The sequence below is a fragment of the Gigantopelta aegis genome, chromosome 2 (genome assembly GCF_016097555.1).
Source record: "Gigantopelta aegis isolate Gae_Host chromosome 2, Gae_host_genome, whole genome shotgun sequence".
Taxonomy (NCBI): domain Eukaryota; kingdom Metazoa; phylum Mollusca; class Gastropoda; order Neomphalida; family Peltospiridae; genus Gigantopelta; species Gigantopelta aegis.
In genome coordinates, this window is record NC_054700.1 from 40,468,425 (window position 1) to 40,484,766 (window position 16,342).

Consider the following 16,342-nt stretch of genomic DNA (forward strand, 5'->3'; position numbering starts at 1 on the left):
TTAGGCTTTATTGCTGGGACAACAGGACTTGCTTGTCATCAGACACATTTATGCATCCATCCTTTGTACTTTATTGCCATAACAACAGGAACCACAGTTTTTTTTTATATATTATTGTCATATATTATTGTCATGACAAAACGAGAGGGTTTATCAGAAGAAATTTTTTTCTGTCCAACCATTGAATTTTGTTTGCCATGACAACAGGAAAGATGGGTTAGAAAACACATTCCTGTATTCATAACATTCATTGTATATTGCTGCCATGACAACCAGAGGTTTTATAAACAACACTATTCTCAATTCAGTCTCTTGTTTATTGCCATGATGATATAAAGGGATTTTTATAAATTACATCAATTTCTGTCTCCAGTCTCTTATTGCTCTTACTTCAAGAGAGATTCGTCATAAAACACATTTCTGTATCCAGTCTTTGTATGTTTTAGCCATGTTGGCAGCCTGCCCTGTTGCTCCCTTAGGAGAGATTCGTCATAAAACACATTTCTGTATCCAGTATTTGTATGTTTTAGCCATGTTGGCAGCCTGCCCTGTTGCTCCCTTAGGAGAGATTCGTCATAAAACACATTTCTGTATCCAGTATTTGTATGTTTTACTTTTAGCCATGTTGGCAGCCTGCCAAGTTGCTCCCTTAGGAGAGATTCGTCATAAAACACATTTCTGTATCCAGTCTTTGTATGTTTTTGCCATGTTGGCAGCCTGCCCTGTTGCTCCTTTAGGAAGGAAATTGAGCTGTACTGAAGTAACCTCCTCCAGAATCAATGTCTGTCGATCGTTCTCATACTTAATTTTTTTCAGCTTAACATGGTCATTTGAAGCAAAATATTCGTGGTCATCATTTTGACCAGTGTTGGAGTTGAGTGATGTATTGCTGGAGGGACTCGATACACGTTTTAACGATACCAACGTGTGGAATACAAATCTCCTGAAAAACAAAACAAGATAATACATAAACATTATAAAATTTATTAAAAATATTCGTAATGCATAAAAATTATAAAAGTTATTAAAAAATATTCTACAGATGTCCAGCAGCTTTAATTCAAATAATGAATATTTAATTTTTAAAAAGAGGAAAATCAATAACTACTGATACTGCATTTTTAATATAGCAAACATTTTAATTTAAAGAAAGAGTGTAAACTGATGCAATGAATACATGCCCCCCCCCCCCCCCCCCCCACACAACCAGGTCCAACAAATGTTTGTATCTCCTAAATTCAAGGGCCAAAACTCTGTGAAAACAAGTTGGTAAATCATGATTAAACTCAAACTTGATCTGTAAAAGGAGATGATAAAGCTATACACAAACTTTCAGCTCATTATTCTGAGGCATTGCAAAAGACAAGTCTGGAAAACAAGTTTCCATATCTCCTAAGTTCAAGGGTCATAACTCTGTTAAAAATGGGTAAATCATCATTAAAATCAAACTTGATCAGTACATAATAAAGTTATAAACATAATTATAGCTCAATATTTTGAGGCAAACAAAATAGTCTGAAAAACTATAAACAGTAAGACAGATGGATTAATAATATCAGCAAATTTAGTGTCATCATTAGAAAGATGGGCATGCAAAGTTAACCATTCAAGAGTCTATGGTTAGATTGTAGACAGGTTTTTTTTAAAGAAATACAAGACATTCAGTTGGTAATATAATATAAATTTCTGTGGAAAAACGCTTCAGTGATCAATGGACTTGTGAAAATATTACACTGAATATGGGGCAATCGCAAACATGGACTTCAGATACTGAATGTCTTAATTCATTTTAAGGGACATAACTCTGAATAATGCTGAATATACATTGTCTTGGTGTTTTTTGTCAAAGGGAAATTATATTAAAGGGATATAACTCTGAATAACACTGAATATCCATTGTTTTGGGTTATTTTGGCAAAGGATAACATATTTGAAAATGATATTAAATGGACATAACTCATTCAATAAAATGTTTTTTCACTAGCTAAATGAGATTAGCATACATGACATACACACAAGATTTTGTTCAAACTTAACTGTCTTTCTTATTCAATCTGTGCCTACGTGTTACTGAAAACTAATTTCTTCTTTTTTTTAAAAGTAAACTAATTTATCATAAATGAGTAAGGAATAAAAATCATTAGTAATTCTTCCCAAATGTTTAACTTTAAAACTTTTTTTTAATGATTAATGCAAGATAATGTACAACAAGCTTTCTGAGAATACTGCTAAAGCAATACATGTCCCTTACTGGACCAACAAATGATTGTAGTTTCTAAGTTCAAGGGCCATAACTCTGTAAAAAAAAAAAGAGGGTATATTTGATCTGTAACACTAACAGTATATAATAAAGCTATACAAAACATTTCAGCACAATATTTCGAGGCATTGAAAAAAAAACCCATAAAAAAAACCCACCAATATGTGGTACACACCAGTGTTCTCGCTGCTCCATTTAAGCGGGGCGGCCCACCCTGCTATTGCATTTTGCCGCCCTCCTTTCACGTTCTCCGCCCTCCTTTATTTTTCTGCGCCCCTCTTTATTTTCCAGCACCATACTATATTTTACAGCACCTATCTCCACTATTTCCAAATGCACACATTTTTTCACACATAAAAAAACAACGATCAGTCTGCACACTTGACATCAAAGGAAACAATCTGCGTTGTATACGAAAAAGCAACTGACGAAACATTTACGACAGTTACCGTAACGTAATTTATCAATATCTTTAACAACCTCTATTTTGCCCCATACCTGTATCCATTTGTATGTTTTTATACACACAATAAAAGTTATATTTTATTTGAGCAATGAAAACATTTTTATTTTTGACGGATTCGGCAATCTCCGATTGAAAACCCCCCCACTTATTTGGCGGCAAATTTGTCACATGATCAGAACGGTCATTCTGTCTTTTGTTTCCACTAATTACCATCTGATATTTTGTACCCAAATGCAGATATAATTGGTTGTAACTGATTTTTTCCAGCACCTATCTCCACTATTTCCAAATGCACACTTTTTTCCACACATAAAAAAACCACAACGATCAGTGGGCACACTGGACATCAAAGGAAACAAGCTGCATTTTGTACGAAAAAGCAACTGACGAAACATTTAAGACAGTTACCGTAACGTAATTTAAAAGTATTTTTAACAGCCTCTATTTTGTCCCATACCTGTATCCATTTGTATTTTTAATACAAACAATAAAAGTTATATTTTATTTGAGCAATGGAAACATTTTTGTTTTTTATGGATTCGGCAATCTCCGACTGAAACCTCCCGCCCCACTTATTTGGCACCAAATTTGTCATGTGATCAGAACGGTCACTCTATCTTTTGTTTCCACTAACTGTCGTCTGATATTTTGTCCTCAGTTACAGATATAATTGATTGTAACTGATGATTTTTACTTTCTGTCATTATGTTTATTCAGCAGTTCTTATAACATATTGTAAACTTTTCATTTTGGGGGGATATCACCGCTTATAAAATCAACGGAAGTGGTAGTGTTTAGTATTAAAATCATTCATCTTGGTTGCCAAATAATATATACACCGCCACTACAAAAACGAAACTATGTTTTCGACATTAGGGGATCACACAATTGTCTGTTTTGTTTTTCGTATATCTTGAAATCTTTATTAAAATAATAATATTAAAACTTTGATCGGTTCAGCAAAACCGGAACTGCCAGTGAATATCAGACCGATAACATCTTCAGTTCAATTAAAAGATGAGTCTGCTTGTATTTCGTATACACTTTTTGTAATCAAAATAAGGAGTATGTCTTTCCACAAAGTCTATCAACACACAACAACATGGTAACCACGAAACTCCCCCCCCCCCTTTTTTTTTTGGTTTCGTTCTTTTTTTTCCGTTTTTTTTTTTTTTTTTTTTAAAGAACGAGAATACTGCACACAGACAGACATTAACCCAACTGTCCCCTCCTGTTGGACTGGTAAGGGACTAATAAGAAAGTGAAAGTGAAAGTACGGACCTATGATACCACAGAGTCTCGTGTTCTGGAAAACAGCTGAGGAGGTCAATGATAAAACACATTTCTTTCTGTAGGATGTCTGCAAACTTGATGGAGAACTTGGAACTCAGTGTGCTGGTCTGCTTGCGAAGCTGGGACAGCAGAAACTGGCGGTACTGGAAACCGCTGTGATCTGAGACGTGACTCGACGCCCATGACTGAGTCAAGTGCAGCTCTGAGAGAAGAATCTGCAACACACAGGTAAAGAAATTTTATGTTATAAATAATACTTTATTACCGCAAAAAGGAATTTCTCTAACATTGATAAAAAAAAAATTCCAAAGCATTAACCTTCTGACTACTGGGTTAATTTTTGACAAAAATCATGTTGGTACAAGTTTATAACTTTTACTCACAAATTTTCAGTTGAGTGCTCACTTCACATGCTTGCAACGCAGGATCGAACCACCTCGGAGGATCCATTCCAACCAGTGTACTTTGCTGTCTGTGGGAAAGTGCATATAAAAGATCCCTTGCTGCTTCAAAAAAAATGTAGCGGGTTTTCTTCGACGACTACAGGTCAAAATTACCAAATGTTTGACATCCAATAGCTGATGATTAATTAATCAATGTGCTCTAGTGGTTTGGTTAAACAAAACCAACTTTAACCAACTTACCGACACACGACAATTAAAGCAGGACTGCAGGACCCAGATTCGATGACTCCAGGCATAGTAATTACAGGCATATTTTGTGGCCGACTCAAGACACACTGTCATTTCTTCCATGAAGTGTTCGCAGGCCCCAGAGTCCGGGTGAGGTATGACGATCTTGTTACTGGGAGGGACGGAATTCGATGTGGGTAAGAAGTTCACGTTGATAAAGTCGAGGTTCACCAAATCCTCCCGTGGTTCGAGGCTGCTGTTACTGGCGTTACTGTCGTTACTCGAGACCAGGCTCTGACCGATCAGCTTCTGTAGCAGCCACCGCCTGCATAAATAGCAAAAATCAGTAAAGTAAAAACAGGAAGAAGTTTGCGTTGTTTAACGACACCAATAAAGCTAAATGATTTATTAATTATCGAGTATTGGGTGTCAAACATTTTGTAATTCTGACTCATAGTCATCAGAGGAAACCCGCTACATTTTTACATTAGCAGCAAGGGATCTTTTATATGCACTTCCCCACAGACAGGAAAGCACATACCATGGCCTTTGACCAGTTGTGGTGCACTGCTTGAAACGAGAAAGAACTCAATCAGTTGAATGGATCCACTGAGGTGGTTTGATCCTGCAACACAAGCACCTCAGGTGAGCGCTTAACCGACTGAGCTAAATCTGGCCCACGGCAGGAAGGAAGAATGAACGAAAGAGGAACAAAGAGTTTAATAATGAATGGTTCCTTATTATCAGTATATTTTGACAACCCTGGGTATATATGTACCACAATACCTGTGAATAAAAGTCTCTGCACTTTTCGGGTGTTTAGAGAGAATCAGTGCCCCAAACTTGAGGTCGTCTGTCAGAGTGAGGTTGTCTGCTTCTACCATCTCTTTCCTGAACGTAAAGTCAAAATGCTTTTTAATAGAGCTATTAATTGGAGATATACAAATAGTATTATAAATTATTTGAACAAAAACATTTCTTCTTCTTATATTTGTTCAAATAATGTAAAAAAACCCAAAAACATTGTCAGTATAATTTATAAAAATCTTCTTTTTTTTTATCACTGGTCTCAAAAGCTCTAAAAATAGTTAAACAATTATGTTAAGAGACTGGCGATTTGTATAGATCTTTAAGGTGTGTACATGTAATGAAGAGGCAATGAAGTGAATATGGAACCAATCAGATGTTACCATGGAGTGTTAGGAAATAGAAAAATAGCACAGGAAAATTTCACCAGTTAACTTAAATATATTGAATTCCAAATGAAATGTAAATCAGGGTTATAATTAGTATGTCATTGGAATATATTTACTTGATTACAAACGCTCAGTTTGGTGAAAAGATAAATGGTGCATAAACCTGTAATTCTCTTAAATCTAAACATATGTGTTAATCTCTTTTTAAAAAACTCCACTAAAATTAATGTTACAGCTGAAAAGTATATTGGTGTTTTCTTTTGTACCTATATATATATATATTAGATGATTATCAAGTATTATAACACAAGATTCACCTGATGTTCCATGCTGTATAACATTCTGGGTTAACTAACAGAACAGCTCTTGTTAGCTTAACTACATCTTCTGGTTCTGCAAAAAGAAAAGAAAATAATAATTTAAAAAAATATATATACATGTATATATGCACAATGATATAATATTAAACAAACTCATGGTATTATGCTGTCAGATTACTACTTAAAAAAAAAAACCAGTAATACCATATAGACTCCTTTATTGTTACCTTACAATATCTGTATTAAAACCATTTAACTTGACACTAGTCCAGTTCAGTTATAAACAAGTGATTGATAGCAAAAATAAAGAAGAGATGAAAGTCAACAGTGTGTATTACATTAGGTTAACCTTGTTATCAAACAGATTTTTATTTTCAATGTCAGTTAATGAAGATAACACTTTAAATACCATCACCTAAATTTCCAGGGGGGCGAGACGTAGCAACAGTGGTAAAGCACTTGCTTGGTGCACAGTCGGTTTGGGATTGATCCACAACTGGTACACCAAAGGCTGTGGTATGTGCTATCCTGTCTATGGGATGGTGCATATAAAAGATCCCTTGCTGCTAATCGAAAAGAGTAGCCCATGAAGTGGCAACAGCGAGTTTCCTCCCTCAATATCTGTGGTCGTTAACCATATGTCTGACACCATATAACCATAAATAAAATGTGTTGAGTGCGTCATTAAATAAAACATTTCCTTCCTAAATTTCCAAAAAATGGTGAGGGTGCTTTTCATTATTCATTATTTCTGTAGATGTACATGATTGGAGCAATTGTATCATGCGGTGTTATTGGCTGATACTGACCCTTTGTGGTCAATTAGAGGTGCCCAACTAATCACATCATATAGGATCATTCCTTGATTACAATTAAGGCCCGTTTCCTTGCAAACTTTTAACAGAAAATAACAACATGTAGTATATATATGTCTATCAAACACTTTGGCAGATAATGAAAAAATTATGAAATAATGAAAATTTCATACGACTGCTAGTGAACCATGTGGGTGAGTGATGGTAAACAAGGGACAATATATTAAACAAAATCTTAGGTAACTGCAAGTCAGTTTATGTGATTTTTACCTACAATGTTTAGTCCTTCGTACAGGGAACTCTTTTTTCATATTATGCAATTTAGTACAAGTTATTTATTTCGGAACCGATTGTTTTCTAAATTGCAAACAGAAATGGTATATTTTTGTTATTTTCAAAACACTTTTACTTTTCTTCTTATGTCAAACCACATTTTTGTAGGCAGATGGGATGGACTATAGGTAACCGATTGTTCAGTTGTAATGTTAATTACATTTGTGAAACCTATTCAATTAACTCAAACATGCTTTGAGCATACACTTTAATGACAGGATTTTAAACAGATACTGTAAATTTAAGCAAAATAAAATAAAAATATTTTATTGCATTTCATTAAAGAACAGTTTCTTTAGCACGTAGTAAAGTGACTTTCAGAATGTGTGACAGTTTACCACATAACTAGGGCCTAAATCACAAAGGTCTCTTAGGCTCTGCTAGACAACAAAACATCCTTTTTGCTAGTCTTTTAGCACTGTACTGCGAGATCGCAAAGTTGCGAGAGTTTAGTGAATTAGGCTCCTGATTGGCAGTTCAAGTGAATTTAAATAAGCATAACCGACATGCAAACAGAACAATGGTTCGTGTGAAATATTGTGTCCTGGTAAACTGACACCTCAATTTCACATGCCTAAAACAGTGAACACATAATATAGTTAAATGTCAAACCAATGAATTTCACAGCTCCATCTTTGTGATGCCAGTCGAGCAGCTTATCGTAGACGTGTTTGTAGAGTATTGGAATGCACCACATCTCAAATCCCAGTTTGTGATGCAAGAGAATCAGCGGGCTCTTGTTTTGACTTGGCTCCATCACAGCAATGAAGTCAAACTCATCTCTAATTAAAAAGAAAAACTAAATGTATTAAAGTTAGCTGCCATTGTGAAGATGTTGTCGAGTAACAGAGACTTTATAACGACGATAATAACATAATAAATATATGTTTCTGCATAACATATCAGTGGCTGTATGCTACAAGTGGTCATAACATACGGTAGGCTTAAGCCTGTTAACCATTCTCTACCGCTATGAAAAAAATGGATTAAATATTGCTTAAAACAAATGTGTTTCTGATCGTCTTTAGAGTTTGTACAGTGTTTCTGCCAGAAAGATATTTCTGGGTATGGCGCTATGGAATTGAATACAACCACACTCAACAGGGGGTATGGGGACCCTCCCCCAGAATGAAAATGTGTTAAGTTTAGGGTTAGGGTTAAGAAAATCATACAGTAATTATAAGAGTAATTAATTTTGTCAAAAGGTTAACTTAAAAAAACAAATCTGCAAAAATATTTGGGTTTGGCGCAATACCCATTTTACCCTCTGGCAGAAACCCTGGTCAAACGTCAATTTTATTTACTAATATATATATATATATATTTTTTTTTTTTTGTGTTTGTTTGTTGTTGTTGTATATACATACATGTAGGACAATCAGAAACACACTGAATATACAGACACTGATAATCTAAACACAAATCTATATTTAATGTGTAATTTTGGTTGTTACAAAATGTAATTAGTCAAAAATATTTTACAATTTGGTAGAAAACTCAGGAGAGTCCCGTTACAGTATTTAAATCCTTCAATACTGTAATAATTCAGGTATTGAAATTAGCATTGTGTCTGGTAACCCAGAACAGATTACACGTAATGCAGGAGTTGACATCACTTCCAACCAAAGAGAAATCAAAGATGAAGGCAATAATTACTTTAGAATAACAAGACTCATTAAGTAAGTAAACAATTCATGAAGTAAATGATTACACTTCTGAAATGAGGACAAAACATAATACATCACTGAACGATTGCTTCATTTTCTTTTCTTTTTATTTATGTTTTTGAGATGATAATAACAGTGTTCTCGCTGCTCCATTTAAGCGGGACGGCCCGCCCCACTATTGCATTTTGCCACCCTCCTTTCACGTTCTCCGCCGTCCTTTATTTTCCAGCACCATACTATATTTTCCAGCACCTATCTCCACTATTTCCAAATGTGCACTTTCTTCCACACATAAAAAAAAAAAACTATAAGTCTGCACACTGGACATCAAAGGAAACAATCTGCGTTGTATATGAAAAAGCAATTGATGAAACATTTACGACAGTTACCGTAACGTAATTTATCAGTATCTTTAACAACCTCTATTTTTCCCCATACCTGTATCCATTTGTATGTTTTTATACACACAATAAAAGTTATATTTTATTTGAGCAATGAAAACATTTTTATTTTTGACGGATTTGGCAATCTCCGATTGAAAACCCCCCCACTTATTTGGCGGCAAATTTGTCACGTGATCAGAACGGTCATTCTGTCTTTTGTTTCCACTAATTATCATCTGATATTTTGTCCCCAATTGCAGATATAATTGGTTGTAACTGATGATTTTTTACTTTCTGTCATTTTTTTTATTCAGCAGTTCTTTATAAAATATTGTAAACTTTTCATGTCACTGCTTATACAAATAACAGATAGTGTTTATTATTAAAATCATTTATCTTGGGTGCCAAATAATATATTCACTGCCTTTACAAAAACAAAACTGGCGATAATATTTTATCACAGCGATCAATTCATTCGATGAAGATGGAAATAACAAAAAATGTATCCGACATTAGGGGATATCACTTTACAAATATCTTTATTGTTTTTCGTATGTCTTGAAATCTTTATTAAAATAATAAAAATAATAACTTTTATCAGTTAACCAAAACCGGAACTGCCCGTGAATGTCAGACCGATATCATCTTCGGTTCAAGTAAAAGACAAGTCTGCTTATATTTTGTATAAATAAGGAGTATGTTTTACCACAAAGTCTACCAACACACAACAGTATTATAACCAAGCTCCCCCCACCCCACCCCACCCCCCTTTTTATTTTTGCTTTTCGTTTGTTTGTTGTTTTTTTGAAGGGTGTGGTACCGCGTAGCCGCCCTGCTTTAATTTTCACCCAGCAAGAACACTGTAATAATATAAACTTATTTGTGGCTTACACTTTTGTTTTTGCTTAACGACACCACTGAAGCACATTGATTAATTAATCATCGGCTACTGGATGTCAAACATTTGGTAATTCTGACTCGTAGTCATTAGAGGAAACCCACTACATTTTAAAAAATGTTGTAATGCAGCAAGGGATCTTTTATATGCACTTTCCCCACAGACATGAAAGCACATACCATGGCCTTTTGTCCAGTTGTGGTACACTGGTTGGAATGAGAAAAAAACCAGTCAGCTTAATGGATCCACCAAGGTGGCTTGATCCTGTGACGTACTCTCGAGTGCCAAATAAACATACAGCTATGGTTATTAAATTTGTGAAAAAATGTCGGTGTCTACGCTAATTCAGCACCCTATGTTTAATTACATCTGAATAAAATGTAATCCCCTACGCTAATTTGGCACCCCAACACTTATTACAATTCTTAATTTATCAAATGCTTACATATAGCCTCTATTAGAAATTAGCGAGAAAACTTAGGCAGAGTTACGTATGCATACTTTTAAGATCTTACTACAGTTGTATTCTGTTTTCATTACTAGTCAATTTTAGCTAAATTTCCCCAGACTCTATGCTAATTCCACTCTCTACTCTTATTGGGTTTTTAAAAAATTTCCACACCCTACTTTTAACTGATTTTAGAAAATTTTCCAGACCCTATGCTTATTCAGCCCCTATGTTTATTAGGCACTCGAGAGTAAGCACTTCAAGCAAGCACTCAACCGACTACGCTAAATCTCTCTCCCTTCTGGCTTACTGGGATGGATACTGTTACAAGACATTACGAGGCATGTCTGTCATATTTCTGGTGAACTGAAAATTTATCAGCAACTACTGTTTAATGTTGTGTAGAGATCTCAGAAACGTGCAATGCGATACTGAACAAAATGTTCCCTGCAACATAAAATGGAAATTTAGTAACAAATATATATATTATTCTGAATATGCTAGTAGCAAAAAGTATAATATAATATTGTTGGCGCCTACTGCTCGCACATTTCATAACAGGACCGTCACTCAGTAAACCGAAATTGTTTTTGGCAGACCCGATATTCAAATAACCCCACTTGTGACTCGATATTCAAATAACCCCACTTGTGTCCCGATATTCAAATAACCCCACTTGTGTCCCGATATTCAAGTAACCCCACTTGTGTCTCGATATTCAAATAACCCCACTTGTGTCCCGATATTCAAATAACCCCACTTGTGTCTCGATCAATCGGGATGAATGTGCTTGAACCTTCAGTGCATAAGCACATAAATAGATAGTTCACCAAGGTAAACATCTACAGTCCGGTTTTTTTACATTTTGACATTTATTGGACCTCCGATGTTTACAAGTTTAACAGCAAAAACAAGCGTGCGTTTTCCGTCCAGATTTCAGGCGGAATCGATACAATCATGGAATTAATTATTTCGTGGCGAAATATGAGATGTACCAATAAATATAAACACTTACTGTATAAAGAAAACTTCCCGAGTTACGTTTTACGCATAAATAACCAGTTTGTCCAAATAGTAATCCTGCATTAATCCAATTTTCAGTTACGAACAAAATCTCGAATATTCCCGCCAGCCATTATAAGCACATTAAAAATGTGATTGAAAACTGTTGGCGGAATAGGATTATTTTTATAATTATTCGTCTCAGGTTCACGATTTTCTTCCACAATATACAACATTTAATGGAATATCACGTTTAATAATAATAATAATATAAAATAAATAATAATAAATAAACTAATTAATTAATATTTTTAAAAAATCAATTAATAAATAATAAATTAATAATAAAAACTAAATAATATCATAAAATTAATTAATACTTAATTGATAAATAATAAAATAACAATAAATAAATTATTGATTTAATAATAATAATAATAAATTAATTAATTTAATTATTAACTAAATAAAAATGTGCTTTTTTCATTTATAAATGTTTCCTTCACACACACACACACACGCGCACACACCTTTTCCCAGAATTCAAATATTATGAAAGACTAATGAAACTATTATAATCAAAGATTTTTTAGGTTGTGGGGTTGGTTGTGCAGGTTTATTAAAAAATATTTATAATAATATATTTTTTAAATTGACTAAAAACCTTAAAATAAGTTCTAATAACCAGTAATTATAACTAAAAAAATTAAAACAAAAAAGAACAAAAATTAATAAATAAATAAATAAATAAAACCCTTAAAATAACCAATGACCTGCAATAATAATTTAAAAAAGAGAAAAAAATGGAAGAAAAACCTTTGAAACACATGTAACCAATAACCTATAATAATAATATTAAAAAAAATTCTAAAGGAAATAATATGTTTTAAAAAAGTAAATAAATGAAAGCCGTAATGACCTGTACTGAAAATAATTTTTATTTTTTTTATAATAATAAAAAAGAATAATCTCCCCCCACCCCCCCAAAAAAACCTTTAATGGTATAAATATTAATAATGCATATAATGCAACCCACACAAAGCACATATACTGAACAAAATAAGAAACTTCCGCTAACTTTGCTTGAACATAAATTGATGAAATCAAACCAGGGGAATAATTGTTATATATGCGTTTAAAGAGTGTTCCATGGTGCATTGTTTGGTGCTAAAATCATGGCCATAGGTTAACAGAAACTGGGAGAAATTTTGACCAAGTGTCGTAGGGGTTAAAAATAAAAACACCCACTTAATAACGGGTATGACCACCTCTTGAATTGACCACTGCAGTACATCGCAGGCGCATAGAATTTACTAAAGTGTTGATTTCTGCCTGTGGAATATTGTTCCATTCCTGAATGACCGCTTGACGAAGTTCGTTGACGTTAGCGGGTGGGTTGGGATGATGCCTCAGTTGTCTGTCCAGACTATCCCAGACATGCTCGATGAGGTTGAGATCAGGACTTTTAGCGGGCCAGTCATCAATGAAATCAATGTTATTTGTCCTAAGAAAATTTACAGTGTCTCTAGCTGTATGAGAGGTGGCATTATCATGCTGAAAAATCGAGATGTTGGCGTTGTTATGGAACAGAGGAATGATGTGATGAGCGAGAATGTCATCGTGGTAACGTTGAGCATTTAAATGGCCATCAATGACGATCATTTCTCCTACGGTAGACGCGCACCCTGCCATCACCATCTTGTAAAAAAATCTGGATTCGTCCGAAAAAAGAACGGTATTCCAGCATCGCCGTATCCAACGAGTGTGTACACGTGCCCAATTAAGACGATTTAGACGATGACGTTGTGTTAAAATGTATCTGACGTAAGTTGTGCATGTAAACCGTTCTCCCGCAGACGATTACGAACAGTTTGCCCACTGATTCGGTTATTATGAAGCCCAGGTGTGTTAGCAGCAGTAGCAGTTTGGAATTGATTGCGCAAATGCGTGTTCATGACATAGCGGTCTTGACCACGCGTTGTAACACACGGACGTCCACGACATGGCAAGTCGTTGGTGCTTCCTGTCATTCGAAATCTCACGCGAAGATTTCGTATCCAGTGTTCGAGATTAACAGTATCCCGATATCCCGGGGATACCAGAATTTAATTTTGGATACCAGACTTCAAGAACCCGGTATCTCACCGGGATACCATATAATACTAAATTCTCTGGTGGGATACCAGATTTTGAAATGTTAGTATCCAACTGGGATACTGGCCAAATCTTTTAATCTCAAACACTGGTATCGCTTGACTAAAACTCCCAACATGCCTTGCAATGTCTTCTGTCGACATCAAGCATGCCAATCGCCCATTCGCGTAAATTATTGGGTATTCTTGGCATACTAAAAATGCTACAATGTAAAAAACTTTATTTAGTTTTTAAAAAATTTGAAGCGTTTTCATTCACTTGACAACAATGTCAGTAAGACAAGTAAAACAAATTGACAGAATACTACACGGGACATGTCGAACCATGCATGCATGTGCAAGTTGAATTTCACGTTGTTGACGATTAACAGTGCAAAAATAATCGATAAAATTCATGAATCCTGATAATACAGCTCACGGCTAATACTACCTATATAATTTCATTACACAATGAATTCTTTAACACAACAAATACTATATGTACAAATCGGAAGTTTCTTTTTTTGTTCAGTATATGTAGAAACAAAAATAACAAAATGAATAATCAGTTCCATTCAGTTCCGAAATATTTCTTTTTATTGGCTGTACGTAAAATGTTTGATACGAATAATTGTCGTTCCGCCATATTTTCATTCCGCATTTTCGATGTGCCAGGATAAAAATAACTTTTAAACATCTAATCCTGGAAAGGTTACCAAAGGTATTGTAATTAAAATTTTAGTCTAAAATTTATTAAAATATGTTGTATGTGTTGAGGCTCTTAAATAAAGCACAAATGTCTGATTTTATTAAATCGTGATTGCAAATGGAAAATTCGATCCAATGGATAAACGTTACGGCACAGCAATAAACATCACAATAATAAATATCGTGCTGGAGACGTTTATCTTGATGAACTAATAAACAGAAAGGTGGGTTTTTAAACAGAGTTTAAACAAGTACTTGCACTCAGTATTTCTACACTTGCACTCAGTAGTTCTCAGTTGCTCTCCGTAACCCTTGGTTAAGCTCGGTAAATAAGACCTCTAGAAAATTGTAACAGTAACACTAATTTGTGACTAAACTTTCAGTAATAATACTGCATTGTAGGGCAAAATAATCCAGATTCATTGTATCCCCATGTAACATAAACAACCGTTTTTGACTTGTTTTCTACAAATCTTTGAAACTGTAACTTTCAATTAGTTTTTAGCAATTACTGTGACTTAGGAATCGGATAAATTACCCAAAATGAAATTGAATGTCAAAACTAAAAACTAAAAAAAGGTGATGCCAAATGGTTAATTGTTCGAATCAAGTATGCTTTTGCACCAAACTTTAAGTGCATGGATTATTAATGTAAAATGTTATTTTTTACGTTCAAAGTTGACAGAAAATTAACACATACATCAGTGGATCCTTTCTGAAACAGCCATTTAAATCTGCAAGAATTCTTGCTCCTCTCTGGTCAGCCATTTTATTTGTTTGTATCACGTGATAGCATATATTTCCGGGACATTTAATCACCGTTAAGTTCCGTCTAAGAAATACAAAATAAAGTTTAAATGTTTATTGTTTAGCGACACTATTAGAGAACGTTGATATATCAATCATCAGCTACTTGATTTAGTAATGTTTTACTCGTCGTCTTAGAGTACATGTATCTTTCCCTCAGCAGCAAGGTATCTTACTTGACAGGACAGCACATACCACGGTATTTCATATACCAGTCGTGGGGCACTGGTTGGAAGTAGAAAAAAAGAAAAGAAAATGGGTTCAATGAGGTGGTTCGATCCTACGACGCAAGCACATCGGCTTCCTCCAAAGATCTATCCAGTCCAGTAGTCATCTGTGCTTTCCCACATCCTCGGGTCTGTTCGTCTTTTGTCTACAGCTAACATTGTTTGGCTGTCTCACGTCACTAACAACCACCGGTAGTGAGGTTATGAGTTTTGTGAGTACTTGCATATGTCACATTAACGAGGCTAGACGTAAGTCCATTGTTAGAATGTGGAAAACATTACGATCCACTCCTTAAGGCAAAACAAAAGAGAAAAGGTGGCACAGAAAAACGTTTCACTAAATCTGAATACTATTCACTGATGAGTCAGTCTGAGAGAGAGAGAGAGAGAGAGAGAGAGAGAGAGAGAGAGAGAGAGAGAGAGAGAGAGAGAGAGAGAGAGAGAGAGAGAGAGAGAGAGAGAGGAGGGAGGGACGGACGGACAGAGGGTGTGTGTGTGCGTGTGCGTGTGCGTGTGGTGTGTGTGTGTGTGTGTGTGTGTGTGTGTGTGTGTGTGTTGTCTGTGTGTGTATGTTTAGACCCATGTATGTCTGCTATGTTCAGTTATAAATATATGGACACTGTCCTTTTCCCATTCTTTCTGGGCTTTTGACTCTGGCTGTTCAACTCTATATTCCAATCCTTGTTTGTCCAATTTTTGCTTGACAGATTTGCCAGCTCAGAAATAGAAATAAAACTACACTTATGCTTTTATAA

At 34.9% G+C, this 16,342-nt stretch overlaps 1 protein-coding gene across 6 annotated transcripts; it reads right to left on the bottom strand.

The window, feature by feature from the left end:
• Positions 1–303: 303 nt before the first annotated feature.
• LOC121385520 (protein prenyltransferase alpha subunit repeat-containing protein 1-like) lies at positions 304–15,321 on the bottom strand. Of its 6 annotated transcripts, none has more exons than XM_041516243.1 (8): positions 15,254–15,318; positions 11,022–11,158; positions 7,928–8,097; positions 6,165–6,240; positions 5,438–5,542; positions 4,664–4,976; positions 4,008–4,234; positions 304–943 (listed from the first exon to the last, which is right to left on the bottom strand). In XM_041516243.1, exons 3-8 carry the CDS (start codon positions 8,070–8,072, stop codon positions 664–666), a joined length of 1,146 nt encoding a protein of 381 aa, XP_041372177.1. In that variant the 5' UTR covers positions 8,073–8,097; positions 11,022–11,158; positions 15,254–15,318; the 3' UTR covers positions 304–663. The 6 variants fall into 6 exon arrangements, with proteins under 6 accessions (XP_041372177.1, XP_041372184.1, XP_041372170.1 ...); XM_041516250.1 differs by having other exon boundaries at positions 7,928–8,114; XM_041516236.1 differs by having other exon boundaries at positions 10,443–11,158.
• Between the last annotated feature and the right edge of the window lie 1,021 nt (positions 15,322–16,342).

Excerpts from the sequence above, each read along its gene's own strand:
- LOC121385520 (XM_041516228.1), bottom strand. The coding sequence starts at position 15,321 with ATGGCTGACCAGAGAGGAGCAAGAATTCTTGCAGATTTAAATGGCTGT. Across the intron at positions 5,543-6,164 it reads TATACAGCATGGAACATCAG|GAAAGAGATGGTAGAAGCAG; the intron begins GTGAATCTTGTG and ends CTTTACGTTCAG. Across the intron at positions 4,235-4,663 it reads GCTTTAATTGTCGTGTGTCG|ATTCTTCTCTCAGAGCTGCA; the intron begins GTAAGTTGGTTA and ends TGTGTGTTGCAG.